Source organism: Lacerta agilis, chromosome 3, assembly GCF_009819535.1.
Source record: "Lacerta agilis isolate rLacAgi1 chromosome 3, rLacAgi1.pri, whole genome shotgun sequence".
NCBI lineage: Eukaryota > Metazoa > Chordata > Lepidosauria > Squamata > Lacertidae > Lacerta > Lacerta agilis.
In genome coordinates this window covers 115479111-115505264 of record NC_046314.1, presented here as the reverse complement: position 1 = coordinate 115505264, position 26154 = coordinate 115479111, and the positions used below count along the sequence as shown (strand labels likewise).

Here is a 26154-nt window from a genome sequence, read left to right as displayed (position 1 = left end):
GCACCTTAGAGACCCACTAAGTTTGTTCTTGGTATGAGCTTTCGTGTGCATGCACACGTTTTCAGATACTTCTTCGAAGAAGTGTGCATGCACACAAAAGCTCATACCAAGAACAAACTTAGTTGGTCTCTAAGGTGCTACTGGAAGGAATTTTTTGTTTGTTCGTTTTGTTTTGACTAGTTGCAGTAAGGTTCCACTTCCCCTGGCTGATCAGTCAATCAGTGCTGACTATCTCCGGAAGTTAACTCTTTCCTGTGTGCTCCACTCTCTGCTGACCAGAAGGACATTTCATGGTAAGTCCAACCTGCCATTCAAGTATCGTTCTACAGAATGTTTTAAGGCACTTGAGTGGTTGTCAGTTAAAAGTTCTGAATGCATTTGCAACGTGAAATGATCAATTTCAATGTTTCCTTTTGAACAACTTACCAGGTTACACAAGTGTTTATTTTAATTACAATGTCAATCCATTGTTTAGGAAATCATGTTGTTTTGAATATTAACATTTTTTTTGTACAAGGCTCTGGATAATATGCTGAGAGGCAGGAGCATCAATTCCCTGTTAAACAATTCATGCCACAAGAGAGCAGATGAAATGCTTTTAGAACTTAAGCCGGCTCACATGAGTGAGCAAAGCTTCGTATAAACAAGGCTGGAAGAGGCACAGCCATAGCCAATCTATCCTGAAATGGCATTCCTTTTACAGCTCCAGATATGGTGAGCAAATGAGTAAAACACTTCCACCAGGACAATCCCAAATGGAGCTGCCAACAGATCAGAAAGAAACCGCTTTCCCCTGTTCCTGGGCTTTTAAGAGCAGCTTGACAAAAACCTGTCACTTTTCACAGCATGCAGCCCAGCAAAAAATATGTTGATTTAAAAGCTGCCTACCTATTTCCATGGAGACTACACAACATACAGAATTTGTTTAAACCATATCCATTGTATACAGCAGGGAACCTCTGGCCCATGGGTTGAATTTGGCCAGATATTCCCCCCTAAATGAAGCACAAGCAGTTTTCCACAAACCACATCCATATGCCCAACATCCAACATCAGATGTGACCTGCAGCTGGAGAGCTGGATTGAACTCCCTGGCTAGGAGCTCAATCCCGCTTGGTCACTATTTCCCTGCAGGCCAACTTTGACAGATGAGTAGCACCACCTACCTGCAGGGCAGGGGTGCGATGTGGGTAGGCCAAAAAGGTTCCCCATCACAGTTATACAGCATCTTCCTCAAGCTCTGGTGCTGCAAACTAAGTGTCACATTTTGTTTTGCTTTTTGGAGGGGGGTGCTTTTCCTACTCCAAACGAGCCATCACTCATATTGGGTTGGGTAGGAAACTTCATATGATGAAATGCCTGCCTGCCATGCAGCTTTTTTTTAAAAAAAAAAAAGGTACAGCAATGCTTTGGGGGGTCAGGAGATATGGGACAGTTACAGATTTACCCTCTAAACCATGCCAGGAAATATGAAGTAACCAAAAATCTCCAAAGCTGAGAGCCATAAAAGGGTTAATTCCCCTGCTAGACTTCCAACACATGCTCAGTGGGGAGGTGGTATCTTTTGATTGGGTGATGGTGACATAATGCTGACAGATCAGAGCCAATCAGGACCCTCCTTGTCTATTTCAAGCCCTTTCTCAAGTCCCTATAAATCTTTTGCTGTGCCTGGTGCAGAGTAGGAGATGGTTTGATGATGAGGGCTTAATTACAGCCGCCTCTGCTGCTCTAGAGAGGAGGAACAGGGATAGGCTTCTGCCAGATGGTTAGGCAGCAAGAAAGCCATTCTGCAGTATTCCTCCATCCACCCCATTAAAATGACAGCCAGCCTGCCTGCCGCCTCCCTTCTCATTGTAGGCAGCAGCATGCTAGATTCATCTCATACATGTGCTGTCATGCTCGTGCCAAGTCCCTACATTAACTTGTTGGGGCGTGGATTGCACTGTGAATAAAACACAGCCCCTTACACAAACACACATTTTAACTGGGCAGCTCAAGTACCCCCCCCCCGATTTATCTGCACATAAAGAGGTTTCGCCTTAGCAAGCTGCTCTTGCGCGCCTTTCTGTTCACAAGGAAGATTGTGTAGAACTTCCAGAGTGGATTAAATCTGAATGGCAGCTCCAAAACCGCAGCTTAAGACAGCCACTTCTCCTGGCCTTGCTGGGAATGTCTCCATATCATAAATATTGAAGAATAGTCCAAGTTCTCTTTACTGCCTCAGTGTTGGTTAGGTAGGATAGGCAAGCTTTTGCAAGGATGTGTGGGTGCACAGGGAGGGATAAACTGAACATAAGCTCAGTTTGGATAGTCTTTCTTGATATGAATCTGAAGCGGGCAGATCTTGAATGGCTCAGGTGGTGACCTGGCATGTACGCTGCAGATGCAGAAGTATGGAAAGACTTCTCCAAACTTGTCATGGAATGTGTAGATGTGGCTCTTCTGCTCAGTGTCATAGAACGAGAGCTCCCCTTCGTCACAGTCCAGCTCCACTCGCACTCTCTTGAGGTTCTTCCTGCGCCCAGTCTCTGACAGGATGGCCTGGAAGGACTGGCTTTTCTTGCTCTTTGTACCATGCATGCGGTACATGTAGCCAAGCCCCAAACGGGAATCACAGCCAAAGCTCCAATAGTGGCCACAGGATTTACTGGCCACTCCAATGTACCAGTACTCAATGCTGCCAATGTCGACCTCCCAAATGTGAGACCCTTTGGAATAGCTCTTGGAGCCCAGGACACATGGCATGCCCATGGAGAAGCGTTCAGGGACTTCCACCACCAGCTTGTAGTTGCAGGTGTTAATGCTGGTGAGATCGTCAGAAACTTCCAGCCAACTCTCAGCTGTATTGGGATCAAAGCTGAACGGGACTGCAAAAGGAGACAATCGTTACATATGAGGAATATGAAAAGAGGGAATTTAAAAGACAAACCAAATCGGGCCTGGGTGTTTTAAACACAGGCTTACCTGCTGTAAAATAGCAAGGATGGAAGCCAAATTGGAACTTCCATTTACAAAGGCATGTCAGATGCTGGAAACAAATGTACAGTACTTGAATGTGGCTATAGGCAGTGGACTGGCAACTTGTTAGAAACCAAATTCTGAACAAGTTGAGCCCGGTACTGATTAGGACTGAACTGAATCCCCTCCCTTCATTTTCACTATCTCATAAGACATGGCCAGTTGAAATGGGGATGGGCACATTGGCATTTATTGCCTTGGAGGCAAAACTTAATACAGGTGGGAAGAGAATTGCTACCCCAAAAAGGGTGGCAGCAAAAATAAAATGCTGGCCCCTGTATTGCCCTGTCTCTCCCCCTTCAAATTTCAGCTAGGCATTCTCACTGGAGAACTTTTTAATCTAGCAAAGCTATGGGTTGTACCCAAAGTAGTGCTAAGTAATGTGTCCCATCAGTGCAAGGATTTCTGCTTGTGTAATGGGACTTTCCCCCTTCTCCTGTGTCCCCTTCCCAATGTGTTCTACAGCTCCCCCAATCCTTCAGAGCAGATTTTGGGCAGGCATGGAGCACATTACAATGGAAGGAGATTGGGGAAGTGCTGTTAAACAAATTGAAATGTTTGTTCCGATGGGATGTGTTCATTGGATACTGCCTCCAACAGGTGTATCCTCTGTTTTATTGCTTCTCAATATGTGTTCTGGCTCTCTTAGGGAAAGATGTTCAGTCTCTATGCTCATAATTAATTGTAGTGAATTAATAAATACAAGGTAATTTGTAAGGTAAGGTAAGGTAATTTGTATGCCTTATTTCCAATTTACTAGGTTACATATTTATTCATATTTATAACTGCCTTCCAGCAACTATAAGTTTTTATGTTGATAACACGTTAATAATTAATAGAATGAAAGATTTGTAGAATTCGAAGGGACTCCAAGGGTCATCTAGTCCAACCCTCTGCAATGCAGGAATGATTAGGAATCTTAGGATGAAGGGTGGGTAAAAAAATCCCATTAAGTCAGCATCTACCTCACAATTGTACTATTCCAATTTGTCCCCTCCTAGACACCTCTTGGCACAGAAAAGCCAGGAGAGAATAAAACAAGGCAGCAGACATAGTGAGGACACAAGTATGGATAGTTCCTCATGAGTAAACCTGCTCTTGAGAAGCCATGTCAGCCTACTACATGGCATGGAGGCCTGGGACATGTATTGTTTTCAATTCACTTGCGAGCTTCTGCCCACATACTATGAATAGTGTTGTGAAATGTCAGCACCCTTCTTTAAAATTAAATAAAAAGACGAATACTGGATATTTTGAACTCCAACTTCCATTAGCATGGCTGTGCTGGCTGGAACTGATGGGAGTTATCCAAAGCATCTGGAGGGCACCAGGCTGGTGCAGGCCAATGTAGATTACCCATGTACTGCTGCCCTCTAATGGCTGCAATAAGCTGCTGCTCACCAAACAATACTCAACGCAGCACTGTAGAGAAGATTTTTGAGTGGAAATGCAACTTTCCACTGCAGCTCACTCCTCTGCGGCTCTTAACATACAGGTGAAACTCGAAAAATTAGAATATAGTGGAAATGTTCATTTCTTTCAGTAATTCAACTTAAAAGGTGAAACCAATATATGAGATAGACTCATGACATGCAAAGCGAGATATGTCAAGCCTTTATTTGTTATAATTGTGGTGATTATGGCATACATCTGATGAGAACCCCAAATTAACAATCTCAACTCTGGGGTTTTCATCAGCTGTGCACCATAATCATCACAATTATAACAAACAAAGGCTTGACATATCCCACTTTGCATGTCATGAGTCTATCTCATATATTAAACTCCAGTAGCTAATGAAAACAATTGCTTACATAAATGGACCTTTCCACGATATTCTAATTTTTCGAGTTTCACCTGTATGCATGTGCCCACATTCCTTGGCACCTCACTGTTTCTTGGCTCCCCCCCCCAAAAAAAGCTGCTTTTAAAAAAAGACAAAACTCAAACATTGCTTAATTTGTGCCCAACCTGTCATTAATCTCTCCTCAGTGCTGCCCACTGTCTGCTCATGGATAAAAGAGCAAGGAGTGAGACTATTCCCTAACTCTATTAATCGCGGTTATCAACATATAATCCCACATTTCACCCATAACTATGCACTGAAGGAACAGTTCCTTTTGCCACAATATGCTGGCTGGAATTTAACCGCTTTCAATTTTAACCTGAGGATTGTCATTTGTTAAGTTTTAATTTTAATTTATTTGAATTAATTTTGGGATGTATTTTAATCGATTGATTGCTTGTTTTGTGCATATTGTATTATTTATAGGATGTTAGCCGCTCTGAGCCTGGCTCTGGCCAGGGAGGGCGTGGTACAAATAATAATAATAATAATAAATAAAAAAATTTAAGTGTGGCATATAATTCATTCAGGTGTGAAAAATCTTCACCCACAAAAACAGGTACAATTCAGGAGTACTTCTGTCACTAGATATCCTAGGAACCAATTCAAGAGTAAAATACCGGTATATATTAGAGCACCACTAAAAAGTAACATACCCACATCCTGTCACAACATTCTGTGCCAGAAGTTGAGGATTTGCTTAGAATAAAGCATGCAAACTGAGCACCTATTAATACACGCCCAACCAGTTTTCATTGTACCCAAATAAGTATGATTCTCCTCCATTTGGAGTTTATATTTCAGTGCAGTCAGGACAAGCAGGGGTGGAATATTACAGGGGTTTTATTTTATGCATCCCTATTTTTTATAGGAAAGGGCATTATGGAATTAGCACCACTACTTGCAATAAGCCACCTCAATGTGTTCTACGGAAGGGATGAGGTGAGGTGACATTTATTAATCCAGGTATTGCTGACCTACAGCTTCCCTCAGCTGGATGGGGCTGCTGGGAGCTGGAGTCGAAAAACGTTAGCTGAAGAGTCACAGATTCCTTTCCCCCTGGCATCTAAGAAACCTACCAACTTTGATGATATTCAGCATCTTCTTCCATACATTATACTGCAAAGAGTCCAAATACTTGGTGACTTCTATCAGAGTCCCTGGTGGAATTGCTTCTGGATGTTCTACTGTCCAGGCAATTCTAGGAAACACAAATTCAGACAAACAAAGAGGTGAGCAAGGGGGACCCAGTTTTAGAAAAACCAAGCAGCTTATAGACGGACCAATCCCAAGCCTTCTTCTGCATGCAAGTGTCTAGGATCACATGTTCAAAAGACTTGCAAATCAGCCATCTTCCTATCTCATACCTACACCCTCCCCCAGTCAGGATTTGTGGGAATCTCAAATTAATTTTATAAAAAAAGATTTGAGCCTTCTTTGTTGCATGTTTAAAAATAATACATTATCAGAAGACTCTTATCACTCTTCCGGGGTGCTTCAGTGCTCAGAAATCTGAGATTTCCTTGGGTGCCTCTGCTATCTTGAGAAGCAGGAGGTTGGTGACTGCAGAAAAAGCATTTTCAGTGCTGACTCCTTCCTTACCTATGGGAACATCCTTCCCAAGGAGGTTTGCCTGGCACCCTCATTACTATCATTTATGCATTTCTTTCCCCAGGTTTTAAAGATCCCAGAATCTACAACCTTTGGGTTTTTAAAAACTTTTAACCATTCTTGCAGGGAAGAGATGTTCCTAAGTTTTTGCTGTTTTTAATTTGTGTATCGTTTTTATTACATTTCTGTTAGCTGCCCTTAGACTATGATTGTGCTGATGGTTCAGATTATAAAATAGTCCAAATAAAAACCCACACACATTTTTCCATTGTGTGGGGTGTTCTGAGAATAGCTTCTGCATTCAGTACAAAAGGAAGATGGAACCCATTCATGCACACAAATGGGTTGTTTTAAAACAATGGAGTTATTGTTATGGGGGGGGGGAGTTAAACATATGACTAATTACATGCATACAGAGCAATTACCCAAACTGAGCAACTAGAGTACAGTAGAATAAAACAGGCTAATTGCATCCTGCTTTCCCTCACACTGAGCTGTCCCTTCTATCTACATATGTTAGATTGGCTGGAAGGCGTAAGACGTGTCGGCGTGTGTGTTCCTTGTATCCTGAGACCCACCTTGATCGGAATGTCAATGTAAGTTGTGGGCTAATGAAAGCCTTGAGTTACTTCCTGTTCTGCATTTTAATCCACAAACCTCCAAACCTCCGTTAATTGTGACACCTTTCAACTTGTTTCTCCAGACAGGCAAAATTGCGAGGCAACGTATTCATGCCATAATCCCCAAGTCAACCACATAGACTGTTTTTAAAGCTAAAAATCCTGTATTTCCTTCACAATGGGTTAGAAATCTAATAAATAGCAACAAACCTGCGTTTCCGGTTTTTGTGTTTCTGTAAGATAAAGAAGAAGGTGGAATCAGAGAATAAACCATTACTGAGGAACTCTATTAAAAGTTTCAAGGGGGTTTGGGGGAGGGCTGTACATCATCCTACTAAGAGGACAAGTCTTCAGAATCAGAGGCATCATTCAGAGGAATAGGGGTTTTTTTTTGGGGGGGAGGGGGTACAGAAGGAAGAAATCTTCCCATTTCATTTGGGATATGGAGCCAGATGCCACCAGCCTTACCTTGAGGAAGGAAACATCATCCTCCTTCAGGTCAGCCTGCAGCTGGCCAACTTCCTGTACCAAGACATTGCTTTCTTCCGATAGCTTCCTGATTTTGTCTTCAATCAGGTCCTGCTTCTTCTGGGCCTCCTCCCGCAACTCTTCCAGCATAGTCTTCTCCTCATTCTGCAGGAACTTGTGCAGTTGTTCAAACTGCTTTTTAATCTCCTTCTCCAATCTAGCACTTTCTTCCTGAGGGTGGGTGGCAGGGGAGAGAAAGAAAGACAGTACAGTATATATTCACAGTACAGAGCAGGGAATGCTTGAATACAGAACAGGACACCTGTCCCTCCCAATCCTTAGCCACACACAAGCATCATGGAAGGGGAGGTCTCTCGGTATGCCCTAGAACACTGTCCTGCACAGTTGGGAACTCAGAGTCAGATGCTCACCTTGTTGTGGTTTGCAATGAGCCTGTAATCAGACTTTATTCTTCCAAATTCTTGCACTTTGTCCTGCAGGGAGCTTTCCATGTCTTTGCACTTAGCCTGGAATTAAGGCAGAGAAGAAAGAGCTTAGCTTCTTATACTACATGTTTCCTATTTCTAGGAAAAGGGAAACCTCATCTCTTACAATACAGAATTAACTCTCCTGAAATGCTTGAGCACCAGTCCCTAGTAGTAGTTGGCTGCACTTCTGTCATAAAACACTCATGAATCTTCAAAAAACATAGAACAACTACAAACAGCTCATCTTCAGGCTCCCTCATAAGGTGGTGGACTCATAAGGTGGTAGAGAGCCAGTGTGGTGTAGTGGTTAAGAGCGGTAGACTCATAATCTGGTGAACCGGGTTCGCGTCTCCGCTCCTCCACATGCAGCTGCTGGGTGACCTTGGGCTAGTCACACTTCTCTGAAGTCTCTCAGCCCCACTCATCTCACAGAGTGTTTGTTGTGTGGGAGGAAGGGAAAGGAGAATGTTAGCCGCTCTGAGACTCCTTCGGGTAGATATAAAGCGGGATATCAAATCCAAACTCTTCTTCTTCTCCTTCCTTGAAGGTTTTTAAGCAGAGGTTGGATGGCCATCTGTCATGGATGCTTTAGCTGAGATTCCTGCATCGCAGGGGGCTGGACTACTAGATGACATGAATGGATGGAGACAGAACTGGGACCCACAAGCTTTCCACTACATGCAAAATCTCAAGAAACATGCAACATTTCTAGGACATGTGGGATCTAATTATTAATAGCTCAAGAACAACACTAATCTACTGTGGGTAAACCCTTCACTGTGCCTTAGAGGGCTGTCAGGGGACAGACAGAAGTGCTTTGGGAGCAAAACACATCACATGGCCCTGGTGGTCTCTGGTTCACACTATTATCATCAAAACTTGGGAGGGGGGTGTGCTCCCCAAAACACAAGCCCAATTTGTCATTCTTACACACTGAATTATATGCCATGCTGTTCTCCCTCCTAATCCATGGAGAATGGAATAAGACATGAGGCTGGGTGACTCACAGCAACTCATACTGTGTCAGAGACAGATGGAAACTTTGCCTGGAAAGTGTGACTCAAAATGCACACCGCTTCCTTTAGCCCCCACCATCCCTTCCCGCCACTTCAAAACCCATTTCAAGCTCACTATCCTTTCTTCCAAGCCACAACAGCCATCATTCAATACAGCAACCCAATGCAACCACCTCAAAGAGCATCTCCCCATTGGGACTCAAAATCCATTCGGAGCCTCAGTTCCAAAGCAAAGCTTGACTGCATTAATCTGCATTAATGCCCACAATCAGGGCAACCCTCCACTGGTGGTTCTGAGGCTCGTTTTCAGTATACTGCAAAAAGTTTTAGGATACCCACATGGGAAATAGCCAGGAACCAAAGAAATTTGCCAAATTGAAACAAGCAATACTGTTGGCATTTCACAAAGCACCAGGAAACTTGGCACAAAATCTGGTTTGCCCCACCCACGGAGGTTTAGCAATTTTGGCACTTTACACTGGATTTTCATCTGGTTTGTAGAGATTTTTGTTTTTATTTTTCAAGTCAGCTTGCAAGCCCTACAACATCCACATGGAGTTTTTCAGAGATAAATTCTGCGGGTCCACACAGTTGCTCTTGGCCTGAAGTACATCTCCCCATGTCTGGGGCTGATGACAGTTGCAGTCCAACAACATTTGGAGGGCAATAAGTTCTCTAGAGAAATAGCTTTAAATGGGGACTTCAGCAGATCTCCTGATGATTCAGTGGGGCTCTTCCCCAGTGTGTGATTCTGCAGCTGGAAACCCTCTCCCTCGGAAACTGCCTGGTCACTTCATTATCTCATTCCATCATAAAGTGGGCATTTTTATTTTGGGAATATTTCCCCAACTTTTGAATTGGAGGAAGTATTACATGCGGCGAGATACGTTAAGCTGGAAATAGTTGCAGGATCCAAGTTGCTGCTGTTTTCCATAACCAAAGCTCTGTGTTTCTACAACCACCCTGGAGAATGTTGTGGTGGAAAATAGGTTATAACATTAAAATAGAAACGCTTCTGCAGGGTTTTTTTTAAAGTGCATGTCATTTTAGTGATTGTGGTCCTCGGCTTTCGTAAGGGACCATTTGCGAGTTTGTTTGGGTTTTTAATGCATGAATATACATATTGCAATAGTCAAGAGGAGTTGTATTTTACTTCAACAGCAGGCAGAAGGATTAAGAAATGTTTTCTGGCACCTCAGCAGCCCCATAATCCTTAAATTCCATCAGCCCAATCCACTGGTCCAGAGAAGAACTGTATTTCAGTGGCAGAACAACTGCTTTACATACAGAAGGTCCCTAGCACCTCTCATTTCCAGGCAGGACTGTTAATCTAGCCCAGCCTTGTCTCCACTGACTGGCAAAGGCTCTCCAACAAAGGTCTACCTTCCCTAGCCTTAACCGGAGATGCCTGGATCTTAACCGGTATCAAATCATCAAACCTGTGACTTTCTGCATGAAAAGCGGTTGCTCTGTCACTGAGCTACAGCCTTCCCCATCCCATTTGCTATGGGGTATCAGAGTTGGGACCCCCAAGGGTCATCTAGTCCAACCCCCTGCAATGCAGGAATCGCAACAAGATAATACAGGTGAAACTCGAAATATTAGAATATCGTGGAAAGGTTCATTTCTTTCAGTAATTCAACTTAAAAGGTGAAACTAATATATGAGATAGACTCATGACATGCAAAGCGAGATATGTCAAGCCTTTGTTTGTTATAATTGTGATGATTATGGCGTACAGCTGATGAGAACCCCAAATTAACAATTTCAACTCTGGGGTTTTCATCAGCTGCACGCCATAATCATCACAATTATAACAAGCAAAGGCTTGACCTATCTCGCTTTGCATGTCATGAGTCTATCTCATATATTAAACTCCAGTAGCTAATGAAAACAATTGCTTACATAAATGGACTTTTCCATGATATTCTAATTTTTCGAGTTTCACCTGTATATGGCAGGTGGCCATCCAGCCTCTCCTTCAAAACCTCCAAGGAAGGACAGTCCACAAACCTCCCGAGGGAGGGACCCACATCACTCATGTCACATGAAGCAGGATTCTCATGCAACAAATTCCTACACCCCCAATCATTGTCAAAGAGAAGGCTTTGATATGAGGCGACCCCAATTTATGCAGCTAGTGGTACTTGAGGATATTATGGTGGCTGGGAGAGGAATTCGCCAGCGGGTGTCCGTCATCACTATGGCAAACGCAACATCCTGTCTGGCCTAAAAGATGGGCAAGTGGGGGCACAGAGGCTGGCATTGCTAAACATCCATCAGAAGGGGGTTGCAGAGATATAAGGCAGCCTTTGTGTGCAGCCAAGGTAGAACACGATAGGTTTCTGGTCCATCTGTCTTCAGCCCTCCAAGTGTTACTGAACTACAGCTCCCACCAACTTCAGCAAGCACAGCCAGGGATAATGGGAATTGTAGTTCAGCAACATTTAGCAGGCCAAAGGTTCCCCACATCCAGCCTGGGCTGATCTCAAATCACAAACGGCTCCTCCCTCTTATAGCATCCGGGAATTGTAGAGTTGGAAGGGGCCCCCAAGAGTTATCTAGTCCAGCCCCCTGCAATCACAACTAAAAAAAAAAAATCCATGACAGGTGGCCCTTGAAAGGTCTGCTTAAAAACCTCCAATGACGGAGAGCCCGCCAACTCTTAGAGGACCTTCCTGCACCATCCAGACCCCCAGGGGAGCTTACCCTGTAGTTCTTGGCCATCTCTGCCACAGGCCTCATCCTGTGGTCCACATGCTGCCTGGAGCTTTGGCACACAAAGCAGACCAGGTCCTTGTCCTCCAGGCAGAAGAGCTTGGCTTCCTCTCCGTGCACGGGACAGAGGGCAGAGGACTCCCCAGCCTCCCCCTGCTGCTGCTGCTGCTTCTTCTCCTGCAAGAGGAACATCTCCACAATGTTGGCCAGGGTGTGGTTGGTGCGGAGCTCCTCGGGGGAGCAGGCTGCCTTGCACACGGGGCAGACATGGTGGGCCTGGTCCTCCCAGGACCGGCTCACGCAGCCTTTGCAAAAGTTGTGCCCGCAGCGGAGGGTGACGGCATCTTTGAAGGGCTCGTAGCAGATGGGGCACAGCAGCTCCTCCTTGATGGTAGTAGCAGGCGGCAATGGCCGGGCAAAAGGCAAAGAGGCTTGCTTGGCCATGGGCTTGCTGCAGGAGAAAAAGGAACAACTCTCAGCTGCAAAAATCCAAGAGGCAACCAGCTGTTGCTGCTGCTCCCCCAGTTTATGACTCACAGCTGCAGGCTGCTAATAAACTTTCCAGGGAAAGCCCCACCCTAAGTTTATTTTGTCATTTTAATACGGAAACTGATTTTGACTGACAGCGCATGAGGCCAGTGGGGAAAGGAGCGGGTGCCGCCCATCCAGGGCATCTTTCCAAGCCCCAGCCTCTCGAGGTGGAAATGGGTTTCCTCTTGAGCAGGAATTGACGCAGCAAATAAGAAAGCCCCGGAGGCGGGGAAGTGGATTTTGCGCGCTCCCTTCTGCACCACCGCCTTTACTCAGGAATAGGCCTTGCCGTTGCAAGCGGCTGATCAGCAGCCCCAGGAGAGCGTTTACTCGGGAGTAACTGCCCCCGGTTTCCTAGGATCTCTCCAAAGACCCACACCCTTGAATGCTGAGCGCTCTGGAAAAAAACTGGACTTCTTAGGGAGCGGCTTTGGGTTTCCGGCGGTTCCCATCCCAAGCACGCTTCCGTGGAAGGAGGGGCTTCAACCGCGTGTCTAGACACACTCGCTCCGGAGTAAATCTCTTCGAACGTTCCGGACGATCAAAATTCGATTCAAGGGCGTTTGGATTTGAGAAACTTAACAGGAGCTGCTACAATTTTGCAAACATTGAATCAGTTCGGTGGCTAGGAACTGGGAGAGACCGGGGTTCAAATTCCACCCCACACCCGGCCATGAAGCTGGGTCACCCTGTAGACAGGGTTGTTGTGAGGATATAAAATGTACTTTACTATGTATGTGGGCCACTTTGAGCTCCGGGGAGGGAGGTGGGGTATAAATGCAACAAATAATTTTGGAGCAAGTATTGTTGGGCTCCACGTGATTTGCTTCGGAGTAAACGTGCACTTGGGCTGGGGCTGCACGTTCTACGCGCGAAAGAAAGCAGAAGCGAGCTTTTATTCTAATTTTAAAAACAACAACCCGGGAATAAAAGGGACGGGGGAGGGGGGAAAGCAGATGTTTTCCCAAGGAAAACGCGCGCGCTACTCGTGTAAACCGGCCGTTATTGGCAGGCGATCAGGAGCGACTCCGGAGCCAAGTTTGCCAGACGCGAGGACCGAATGGTGAAGCCACCGCTGCGGCCACCAGGTCGGGCCACGCGGGCTGCTGGTCCAGGTGGCGCGCGTGCATCCTTGCAGCATCCTCGGGGCAGGGGATACCTCCCCCACCCCAAATCTCTCCTCCCGTCCCTTACCTTGGCTCATAGCTGGGAGAAGCAGGCAGGCACCCCTGGCAGCAGGTCCTTGTGTTCCTTCGTCGTCGGGGGCTGCGGGCCAGCTCGCCCGGGAACAAGGAAGCCATGGCCACTGTTTGCAGATGTCTCTTGTTTTTTTGCAAAAGTAGCTGGCAGCCCCCCCGCTGCAGAGCAAAAGAGGTCCGGAGCCTCCGTCTTTCCTTTTATGTCCCGGAGGCGAGTAGGACGGGGCTGCAGCCTGCAGGCTCCGCCCAGCTCAAGCTGGGGGAAAGGCAGCTGCTCCGAGCCGGTTGAGCGAGCCAGATCTCATACCTGTGCCAAGAAGGCTTCTCCAAGTTGGCAAAGAAATTGGGTCAAGGTGCTCGGGGCAACGAGCCAGACACCAGGGAGGCGGCCGAAATGCCTCCCTCCCCACCCCGACAGCCAGCGTTGTTGGCAGGCAGAGGGTGCAAAAGGGGGAAGAACTGCAAACACTCAAGGGAGCTGGATTCAAAACTGTCTTCGATGCATCTTGAACGAGAAAATCTAGTATTAGGGGAAGACACTCAGTCTGGCTTGGCCAAAGGCGGATCCCTCCTCATCAGGCTTCAGAACTGCAAACTGCTTTGATGTTGCTTTGACATTGTGAGTTTTATTGTATGCATTAAAATTTGGCCTTTGTTTTTGCTGTTAGTGGCCCTGAGAACTTGATTCTAGGGAGGCTTTTAATTATTATTATTATTATTATTATTATTATTATTTTATATGTGTCCTGCCCATCTGACTTCGTTGCCCCAGCCACTCTAGGTGGCTTCCAGCAAATATAAAAACATAGAATCCTAGAGTTGGAAGAGACCCCAAGGGCCATCCAGTCCAACCCCCTGCCAAGCAGGAAACACCATCAAAGCATTCCTGACAGGTGGCTGTCAAGCCTCCACTTAAAGACCTCCAAAGAAGGAGACTCCACCACACTCCTTGGCAGCAAATTCCACTGTCCAACAGCTCTCAATGTCAGGAAGTTCTTCCTAATGTTTAGGTGGAATCTTCTTTCTTGTAGTTTGAATCCATTGCCCCGTGTCCGCTTCTCTGGAGCAGCAGAAAACAACCTTTCTCCCTCCTCTATATGACATCCTTTTATATATTTGAACATGGCTATCATATCACCCCTTAACCTTCTCTTCTCCAGGCTAAACATACCCAGCTCCCTAAGCCGTTCCTCATAATGCATCGTTTCTAGGCCTTTGACCATTTTGGTTGTCCTCCTCTGGACACGTTCCAGCTTGTCAGTATCCTTCTTGAACTGTGGTGCCCAGAACTGGACACAGTATTCCAGGTGAGGTCTGACCAGAGCGGATTACAGTCGTACTATTACTTGCCTTGATCTAGATGCTATACTTCTATTGATGCAGCCCAGAATTGCATTGGCTTTTTTAGCTGCTGCATCACACTGTTGACTCATGTCAAGTTTGTGGTCTACCAAGACTCCTAGATCCTTTTCACATGTACTGCTCTCAAGCCAGGTGTCCCCCATCCTGTATTTGTGCCTTTCATTTTTTTTGCCCAAGTGTAGTACTTTACATTTCTCCCTGTTAAAATTCATCTTGTTTGTTTTGGCCCAGTTCTCTAATCTGTTAAGGTCATTTTGAAGTGTGATCCTGTCCTCTGGGGTATTAGCCACCCCTCCCAATTTGGTGTCATCTGCAAACTTGATCAGGATGCCCTCAAGCCCATCATCCAAGTCATTGATAAAGATAAAACAAAATATCTTTCCAGTAGCACCTTAGAGACCAAACTTAGTGCTACTGGAAAGAATTTTTTTTTTAATTTTGTTTTTGACTATGGCCGACCAACACGGCTACCCATTGATAAAGATGTTGAATAAGACTGGGCCCAAGACAGAACCCTGTGGCACCCCACTAGACACTTCAATCCAGGATGAAGAGGAGCCGTTAATGAGCACCCTTTGGGTTCGGTCAGTCAGCCAGTTACAAATCCACTGAATGGTAGCATTGTCTAGCCCACATTTTACCAGCTTCTTTACAAGAATATCATGGGGCACCTTGTCAAAGGCCTTGCTGAAATCAAGATAGGCTACATCCACAGCGTTCCCTTCATCTAAAACATTAAAAACTTCCCTTTACACGTCTGCCTTCAGATGTCATCTAAAGATTGTATTGTTAGCTTATCTCTTTGACATCTGATGGGAGGGCATTCCTCAGGGTGGTTGCCACTATGCAAGGTTCCCAGTAACCTCACTTCTCGCAGTGAGGGAATCACCAGAAGGCCCTCTGGGCTGGATGGGGCCTTATACACCTCCTTTCGGCAACATTTGCTGCTAAGCTGGTGCCCAACATGTTGCTCTGCTCTGCTTTGAACCCCATCAGGGAGGTGGGTGGGTCTTGTCATCTGGGAAGCCCTGAACTTCCATGAACACTGCCTAGACTTGTGCGTCTCACTACTGTTATTTGTTGTTGTTCAGTCGTTCAGTCGTGTCCGACTCTTCGTGACCCCATGGACCAGAGCACGCCAGGCACTCCTGTCTTCCACTCCCTCCTGCAGTTTGGCCAAACTCATGTTAGTAGCTTCGAGAACACTGTCCAACCATCTTGTCCTCTGTCGTCCCCTTCTCCTTGTGCCCTCCATCTTTCCCAACACCAGGGTCTTTTCCAGGGAGTCTTCTCTTCTCATGAGGTGGCCAAAGTATTGGAGCCTCAACTTCAGGATCTGTCCTTCCAGTGAGCACTCAGGGCTGATTTCCTTCAGAATGGATAGGTTTGATCTTCTTGCAGTCTCCTCCAGCACCAGAATTCAAAAGCATCAATTCTTCGGCAATCAGCCTTCTTTATGGTCCAGCTCTCACATCCAGTTTTTAATCCGTGATATTTTAAATGTATTTTAATATTTGATGGAAGCCGCCCAGAGTGGCTGGGGAGACCCAGCCAGATGGGCGGGGTACAAATAAAATATTATTATTATTATTATTATTACTACTACTACTACTACTACTACTATTGGGAAAACTATAGCTTTAACTATACAGACCTTTGTTGGCAAGGCGATGTCTCTGCTGTCTAGGTTTCTCATCGCTCTCAAGAGTCTCCTCCAGCACCATAACTGCCAGCCAATTTATAGATGATTATCCCTAGCTGGAATTCTACGAAGGGAGTGTAGAGGAGCACAGGAAGGATAAGAAGAACCGAGTAAACTCTGACCCATCCCACTTGCCTTTCATGGCAAGCTTCCCAGAGCCCATTTGAGGTTCAGGCGTTGAGTCTGTGACAGCAGCCTAACTCATCTCCTCATCCTGGTGAGGTATGTACGTCAGTAGTATGAAGCTTTGTTTACAGATGGAAAACTGGAGTGACAGGGACATCTTTGGGCGTTTACTGTTCATGCACGATGTTTACCCTGCCCTTGAGCTTCTTTCTCTGCCTGTCTCTCGCTGTTTATTTATGCAAGTGTGTGATCATTCTCAGTGCAGAATAGAAAGGTGAGGAGAGGCAACTGTTGATGTGAATGGCAATGCCGCCTCACCTGGTTAGAGGAACGTGGGGACCTTAAAGACTTGGTTGGATCAGATCACAGAATTGTAAAACTTGAAGGGACCCCTGAGGGCCATCTAGTCCAACCCCTTGCAACATAGGAATCAAGGCTGTTACACATGAGAAGAGGAGACTCCCTGGAAAAGACCCTGATGTTGGGAAATATGGAGGGCACAAGAAGAAGAAGAGTTTGGATTTGATATCCCGCTTTATCACTACCCGAAGGAGTCTCAAAGCGGCTCACATTCTCCTTTCCCTTCCTCCCCCCCCCCCCAACAAATACTCTGTGAGGTGAGTGGGGCTGAGAGACTTCAGAGAAGTGTGACTAGCCCAAGGTCACCCAGCAGCTGCATGTGGAGGAGCGGAGACACGAACCCGGTTCCCCAGATTATGAGTCTACCGCTCTTAACCACTACACCACACTGGCTCTCACACAAGGAGAAGGGGACGACAGAGGACAAGATGGTTGGACAGTGTTCTCGAAGCTACCAACATGAGTCTGACCAAACTGCGGGAGGCAGTGGAAGACAGGAGTGCCCGGCGTGCTCTGGTCCATGGTGTCATGAAGAGTCGGACATGACTAAACGACTGAACAACAACAACCCGGCAGGCTGTTCCTATGCTAACAATTTCAGCGCTAGAGAGGGGGATCTGATCCCTCATTTCTTCAACCTTTACGAATTGTTTAATGCAGATGAGCTTGCTCCCTTTCTAGGCCTTAAAAGAGGATGGGACAAATTCCTGGAAGAAACGGCTGTCGATGGCTACTAGCCAGGGTGGCTATGCTCTGCTTCCACATTCAGAGGGAACAATTCTTCTGAATGCCAGTTGCTGGAAACCGCAGGAAGGGAGAGCGATGCTCTTGTGCTCAGGTCCTGCTTGTGGGTCTCCTACAGGCATCTGGTTGGGCCATTGGGGGAACATGATGCTGGACTAAATGGGCCATTGGCCCGATCCACCAAAGCCCTTTTTACGTTCTTAGGAGCTGCGAAGAGCAGGAAAGTAGCCTTGTCCTTTTTTCTCTTTTAAAAAAGTATTTTTATTGGTTTTACATAGTTTCATACATTATAACTTTAACCATTACAAACATTAAAATAAAAGGTTCTTTCAAACCTCTGAACCTCCTTCCCTCCCTCCATGGGCTCCATATTTAAAATAAAGTATTCTGCATCTTTCACCCTTATCCATATATTATATATCCATAGATGCCATAATTAATTCCATGTTACAAGTGTCATTCCACCCCTGCCAATGATTTTAACTGTTTCCAGTCGTCTTTTAGATCGATTAAAAAATGACTCCAGTCTTTTTGGAATACTTGATCTTCCTGGTTTCTGATCTTCCCTGTCAGTTTCGCCATCTCTGCATACTCCATCAGTTTAGTCTGCCGTTTTTCTCTGGTCGGTACTTCTCCATCCTTCCATCTCTGGGCTAGAAGCATTCTCGCTGCCGTCGCTGCATACGTAAAAGTTCTTTTGTCCTCTTTTGGTCTCTCTCCACCTATTATACCTAACGAAAAGCTTCTGGTTTTTTGACAAATGGATTCTTAAACATTTTCTTTAACTCATTATATATCATTTCCCAGAAAGCTTTTACCACTGCACATGTCCGCCGCATATGGTAAAGAGTAGAATCCTAGAATCCTAGAGCTGGAAGAGACCCCAAGGGCCATCCAGTCCAACCCCCTGCCAAGCAGGAAACACCATCAAAGCATTCCTGACAGATGGCTGTCAAGCCTTCGCTTAAAGACCTCCAAAAAGGAGACTCCACCACACTCCTTGGCAGCAAATTCCACTGCTAAACAGCTCTCACTGTCAGGAAGTTCTTCCTAATGTTTAGGTGGAATCTTCTTTCTTGTAGTTTGAATCCATTGCCCCGTGTCCGCTTCTCTGGAGCAGCAGAAAACAACCTTTCTCCCTCCTCTATATGACATCCTTTGATATATTTGAACATGGCTATCAGATCACCCCTTAACCTTCTCTTCTCCAGGCTAAATTCTAACCCAGCCTTCCCCAATCTTCCTCCAGCTGTTTTGGACTCCAATTCTAGCCACCACAGCCATATGATACTGGAGCCAGTGGCGGAGAAACCCTCTTCGCCGCCCGGGGTGGCGAAGCGGAGGCACCCCCCTAGGGGTGGGGCATCACGACGCACATCGGATGCACTGCGCATGCCCAGAATTTCCGGGCACGCGTAGTGCATCCGGGCCGGCGTTGCTGCTCTCGGGCGAGCGAGCGGTGGCTTGTGGGGCTGCCCTGTCCGTCCGTAAAGAAGCGCGGACGGGGTGCTGGGTGGCGGGGGAGTGGCCGGGGAGTGTCAACCCCCCTCCCCTGGAACCCGGGGCGGCCCGCCCCCTACACCCCGTCCTTGCTACGCCAGTGACTGGAGTTGGTTGGAACTGTAGTCTAAAGACACCCGGAGGGCGCCAGGCTTGGGGAGGCTATGCTAAGCACGCAGAGTTCCTTACTGAGAAGCCATTCCTGCTGGTAGAGAGTGTCCGCTTTCAAATGAAGAATTTCCTCTCCTGTTTTAGCAGGAGAGGAAATATCTTACATTTTATTCTCGTTTTCCCCTCCTCCTTACCAGATATATCTAGAAATATATTCCACCTTGCCAATCGCCAGAGCTGATTGAAATAAAAATAACATCCTTGGTAAAACATTCTCTTTTTTTTTTTTTAAAAAAAAGATCTCTCCTGGTTTTTACTTTAGCCTCTGAGCCTGCCCACCACTGGAATGTGGCCCCTGGGAGGTTCTCTACAAGGGTATGTGGCCCTTGGACTGAAAAAAGTTCCTTACCTGGGTTGGAAAATAAGAGTGCCCTCTGCAATTGCAGAAGGTAGTCATCCTTCCATTAAGAAGAAGAAGAAAAGAAGAAGAAGAAGAAGAAGAGGAGGAGTTTGGATTTGATATCCGGCTTTATCACTACCTGAAGGAGTCTCAAAGCGGCTCACGTTCTCCTTTCCCTTCCTCCCCCACAACAAACACTCTGTGAGGTGAGTGGGGCTGAGAGACTTCAGAGAAGGATGACTAGCCCAAGGTCACCCAGCAGCTGCATGTGGAGGAGCGGAGATGCGAACCCGCTTCACCGGATTACGAGCCTACCGCTCTTAACCACTACACCACACCTGCTCTCCCATGGCTTATCCCACATAATTCACTTCCCTGGGCATCATTTAACTGTTGGCCCAAAAGCAGATCGTTCCAAATATTCTTAGCAAGCGAGCTCATCTTGCATGCAAAGGCAGATGGCAAAACAGAAATTGACGCATGGCACGTTTAGAGAGCGGTGTGATAAGAGCCTGAGTGAATAAGTTGTACTCAACAGCCGTATCGAAGCCAAATAACCGTTAGTTAGCAAAGATAGACAAAATACAGAGCAATCTTGATAACAAGAGGCCACAGATGATTATGCAAGAACAAACTCGGGAGCAAGGACAGAAACCAAGGAAATAAATGTGAATAACCATTTAATTTTTGCCCCTGTTCTTGCTGGAGGTTGCTTGAGTTCTGTAGATTTTTTTTGCAGGATGATGAAATAAATAATGGTTTTCATAAAATCATAGAATTGTAGAGTTAGAAGGGACCCAAGAGTCATCTAGTCCAACCTCAATGTGGGGCTCGAACCAACGATCCTAAGATTAAGAGTTTGCTTTGCTAATGATATTTATTTATTTATACATACATACATACGGTACATACATACACCAGTTACAGGTAGGTAGCTGTGTTGGTCTGCCATAGTCAAAACAAATTTTTTTTAAAAAAAAATCCTTCCAGTAGCACCTTAGAGACCAACTAAGTTTGTTCTGGGTATGAGCTTTCGTGTGCATGCACACTTCTTCAGATACACTGAAACAGAAGTCACCAGACCCTTATATATAGTGAGAGAGTGGGGAGGGGTATTACTCAGAAGGGTGGTGGGAATGGGGGATTGGCTGATAGATGTGGAAAACCTGTAGACGACTGTTAACGACTGCAATTGGTCTTACAGGAAAAAGCAAGGGGTGAGATGGCTAAAGATAGCTTTGTCATGTATAATGAGATAAGAATCCAATGTCTTTGTTCAGATCAGGTCTCTCCATGGTTTTAAGTTTGGTAATGAGTTGCAATTCAGCAACTTCTCTTTCCAGTCTATACACCGTTTATACACCGTTCATCTGGCTAGGTTTCCCCAGCCACTCTGGGCTGCTTCCAACAGAATATAAAAAGAACGATAAAACATCAAACATTTAAAACTTCCCTAAACAGGGCTGCCTTCAGATGTCTTCTAAAAGTCAGATAGTTGCTTATTTCCTTGACATCTGATGGGAGGGCGCCACCACCAAGAAGGCCCTCTGCCTGGTTCCCTCTAGCTTCACTTCTCGCAGTGAGGGAACCGCCAGAAGGCCTTTGGAGCTGGACCTCAGTGTCGAGGCTGAACAATGTGGGTGGAGACGCTCCTTCAGGTCTACTGGACCGAGGCCGTTTAGGGCTTTCAGGGTCAGCACCAACACTTTGAATTGTGCTCAGAAACGTACTGGGAGCCAATGTAGGTCTTTCAGGACCGGTGTTATATGGTCTTGGAAGCCACTCCCAGTCACCAGTCTGGCTGCCACATTCTGACTGAGCCATCCATGGGTTTTATTGTGAATTTTAATGCCCTGGCAAGGGAGGTTGGGGACAACAGCTTGATGGGGATGTTGAGAATTCTGAGAGTTCTCTTTTGATCACAAATCAGGAGGACTCGGCTCCTCTCAACAGCTGCTTAGCTGTCTCCAACTTGGTGCCATCCAGATGTTTTGGGTGTTCATGGCCGTTCTGGCTGGGACTGAAGAGAGCAATAGTCTGAAACATCTGGAAGTCGCTGATGGCTGATGCATTCAACTATGGGATGTCAGGGTGTACATCTACAACCATGAATCTGTTATGGGTCTGGAATGTACATTCCTAGGACTCAAAATAAATCATAGAGTTGGAAGGTACACCCCAAGGTCATCTAGTCCAACCCCCTGCAATGAAGGAATCTTGGCTAAAGAATCCATGACGGATGGACACCCAACCTCTGCTTTAAATCCCCCAGTGAAGGTGAGTCCACAACCTCCCGAAGGAATCCGTTCCACTGTCCAACAGCTCTTACTGTCAGAAAACTCTTCCTGATGTTTAGTTAGAATCTCCTTTCTTGCAACTTGAAGCCATTGGTTCGAGTCCTACCCTCCAGAGCAGGAGAAAGCAAGCTTGCTGCTTCTTACCTGTGATGGCTCTCATATCACCTCTCAGTCTCCTCTTCTCCAGGCTACACACATACCCAGCTCCTTCAACCGTTCCTCATAAGGCTTGATGTGGGGATAGCCAGCAGATGGGATGACCAGTAATCCCAGAGTTCCTGCTCCCACTGTGTCGTGAAAGGGTCCGCTGGCTATGATCTGAAGGTAGTTGTCGTGAGTTCTGAAGGTTACTGAAGGTTTCCGAAGGTTTTCTGCAGGTATCTGAAGGTTCCGGAGGTCTCCGGAGAGAAGGATAGGCTAAGCTAGGTAGCGGCCAAAACTTAGAAGGCCAAATAAACGCTTTTGAAATAAAAGAAATAAAAACTAAGAGACTGCAGTCAATGGTGAAGAAGCTCTCAACTGCTCTGTGCGGCTGGTTTTACTTTCGGTTTCTCTCTGGCTTGTCTCGCGCGTTCTCCACACACGCTACAGAGAGCGGAGGCTATTTATTAAGAAATCAAACATCGTCACAACATTTACAAGAACCAATCACAACCTTGTCTCTAAGCTAGTTTCTGGGCGGGAAACTATCAACTGACCTTTACATTGGCTAAATTGGCGCACTTTGCCCCAAACGCGGAGGGATCCATGCAGCAAACTCTCTGCTGGATCCTTTGCCCTTCCTTCCTAACACGGAAGGTTACCTTAAAGTAAACATAAACAAACAGGTGCAGGAGCACCTTAAAAACGTATTCCCACAGCTTGATATCCAGACCCAAAAATCCCAAGAAGGAAAGTTTGACACTGATGAAGATTTGAAGGAAGTAGTTAGTGTGGCTGAGAAGTTGGGCCAAAACAGTTTTGACAGCCTGGAGTGCAGTCAGAACTCTCCTGAGCTGAGGAACACGTGGGAAGAATCCTCGCAACATCTTCGCAGAGAGAAGATGAGCGCCGCAACCCCATAGTCGCCTTTGACTGGACTTAACCTTCCAGGGATCCTTTACCTTTTATCTCAGAAGAGGAACTGGCTAAATTTCTGTTACGTTATTTTCGCAATTCCAGGGTGCTTTTGCCTCTAACAAACTGAACCATGCAAGATATCTGCTGGCATCCAACTGCACAAATCGACCACCTTGCAGAGGAACATCCTGGTGGGTACAAAGCATTCAAGAATCACCTCCCTTCTGCTCAGAATTATGGGGACCTGGACTGTGCCACTTCAGACAACCAGTAGAGGCTCGCACGATGGGACATCCTTCCATATGAAACAGTTCCTCACACACGGAAAACTAGCATATCAGGGAGATGGCAAGGCTGGTACCATTGACCCTGAGAAGCTAGCTTTCTAACTGCAAGGATGTGTCGGTACCATCCTAATTGTTTTGAAAGGAGTTGCATTCAGTCACGTGGACCCCCTTGTCCCGCTTGCAGTCTGATGCACTGAGAACGAGGCTTTGGTTTTTGGATTCAGGAAAGTGCCCTTCTCATGTAAGTACGTAGGCACATTCTCTCATTTGCAGCATCTGCCCTTCAGGGCCACATGGTGGCAGCACATGCACAAGAACCTGTGGGTGTGTGGGTGTTCTCTGTGCTGTTATTTTTAACTCTGAAATCTTTCCAGGTCCCCCCATCACGTCCCTCAGAATTCACCTGCCTCCTTCCACAGGCATCTCTTCCCTTGGAACAGTGGCTTGTTTGAAAGACGGACGGGCACCCTTTGAAAAGTAAGTTCATGCTTTTAAGTGACGGGAAATGGGAAGAAATACTTCTCTGCCCCAGTGCTCCAGGGTTGCTGGGTGGCATTCTTCACTATTTCCTATTTTTGCCATTTTTGAGGAGGAAGTGGTGATTTATGGAGCTTTGCTCAGAGGTTTCTCGAGGTCTTGGAGGGGGAAAAGGAAAAACGCTGCAAATGGACTTTTTTGTTCCATTGGGGCCCGGAGGCCGGTTGTCTCCAGAGGGCTGTGATGTCGGGGAAGAGAAGCTGCTGCTTGCAGTCTCTGCGTTTCCCAGCTTTGCCTGTTCCCTGCTCCGAAGAAGAGGCTGCATTCAGCAGAACTCCCCTGCCCCGTGTGGCTTGGTTCGCTTACACGAGTTCTCTAAAAGCCAAGCTGCAGGGGGAGATTTTTGCATTGTCAATGCTCCCTTTTAGAGCTAGTTACGGATCCAGCATAACATGGCAAAACCTACAGGGAACAGGCTCTATTATTCCACCAAAGCCCTTTGGAGAAAACTCACCACCTTAACCTCTGACCCATCTGCCCTTCTCGCCAGCTGGGAACATCTAAGTTGCAAGGCAGAGAGCCTTATCTCCCACTCTGTTGTAGTTGTTGTTGTTGTTCAGTCGTGTCCGACTCTTCGTGACCCCATGGACCAGAGCACGCCAGGCACGCCTATCCTTCACTGCCTCTCGTAGTTTGGCCAAACTCATGCCAGTCGCTTTGAGAACACTGTCCAACCATCTCGTCCTCTGTCGTCCCCTTCTTCTTGTGCCCTCCATCTTCCCCAACATCAGGGTCTTTTCCAGGGAGTCTTCTCTTCTCATGAGGTGGCCAAAGTATTGGAGCCTCAGCTTCAGGATCTGTCCTTCCAGTGAGCACTCAGGGCTGATTTCTTTAAGGATGGATATGTTTGATCTTCTTGCAGTCCATGGGACTCTCAAGAGTCTCCTCCAGCACCATAATTCAAAATCATCAATTCTTTGGCAATCAGTCTTCTTTATGGTCCAGCTCTCACTTCCATACATCACTACTGGGGAAACCATAGCATTAACTATACGGACCTTTGTCGGCAAGGTGATGTCTCTGCTTTTTAAGATGCTGTCTAGGTTTGTCATTGCTTTTCTCCCAAGAAGCAGGCGTCTTCTAATTTCGTGACTGCTGTCACCATCTGCAGTGATTATGGAGCCCAAGAAAGTGAAATCTCTCACTGCCTCCATTTCTTCCCTTTCTATTTGCCAGGAGGTGATGGGACCAGTGGCCGTGACCTTAGTTTTTTTGATGTTGAGCTTCAGACCATATTTTGCGCTCTCCTCTTTCACCCTCATTAAAAGGTTCTTTAATTCCTCCTCACTTTCTGCCATCAAGGTTGTGTCATCAGCATATCTGAGGTTGTTGATATTTCTTCCGGCAATCTTAATTCCGGTTTTGGATTCATCCAGTCCAGCCTTTCGCATGATGAACTCCCACTCTAGGCTTGCAAAAAAAAATTTTTTTTAATCCCGCTGTCAAGGTGGAGTCCTCTAGATTTGAGCATGGTGCCCAGAGCTGCTCTAGGTGTGAAGCTGGCAACTGAGGGGTAGTGGCCGCAGGGAGATAAAGACTGTTGGTTCCTAGCACCTGCAGGACACAGAGCCCAGCAGTTTCTTGTTGGTTGGAAGCTGGAGCCCAACACATAGGAATATAGGAATTGAGACCCCCGATCCATCTAGCTCGGTGACTTTCTAGAGTTTCAGTCAGAGGTCTCCCCCAGACTTACCTGGAGCTGCTGCCAGGATTGAACCTGCGACCTTTTGCATGCAAAAAACATTCTCCACCATTGAACTATTGCCTTTTCTCAAAAGTCATGCAGCTAAAACCACAGGGAGGCCGGTGGCCTTGAGCGTGCTTTTCTGCAAAGAAGAAAACCCAAACAAACTGGCCCAGGCACCCGGCTCTTCTTCCCTGAGTCAACATTCTCAATCTTCACGTTTTTTCAAGAAAGAAGATCAGGTTCCTATCAGCATCTGATTCATTTTGAAAACCGTTAAAGCATTCTTTTCTCTCTCTCTGCAACTAAGCTCCACGCAGTAGCGTCTGGTTGGCCACTGTGAAAAGAGGGTGGCAAGCTAGATGGTGTAAGTTTTCGTTGTGTTTTCATATTGCAGAGCACCCTGCCATCCTCGGCAGAATAGAAATTTAATAAATAAAATATAAATAAAATAAATAGATGGGCCACTG

At 46.2% G+C, this 26154-nt stretch overlaps 1 protein-coding gene across 1 annotated transcript; it reads right to left on the bottom strand.

The window, feature by feature from the left end:
* Positions 1–426: 426 nt before the first annotated feature.
* TRIM35 (tripartite motif containing 35) lies at positions 427–13617 on the bottom strand. The gene is made up of 7 exons (XM_033145213.1): positions 13511–13617; positions 11777–12236; positions 7995–8090; positions 7564–7794; positions 7306–7328; positions 5944–6065; positions 427–2867 (listed from the first exon to the last, which is right to left on the bottom strand). The coding sequence occupies exons 1-7, from the start codon at positions 13615–13617 to the stop codon at positions 2299–2301; spliced, it is 1608 nt and encodes a 535-aa protein (XP_033001104.1). The 3' UTR covers positions 427–2298.
* Positions 13618–26154: the final 12537 nt, after the last annotated feature.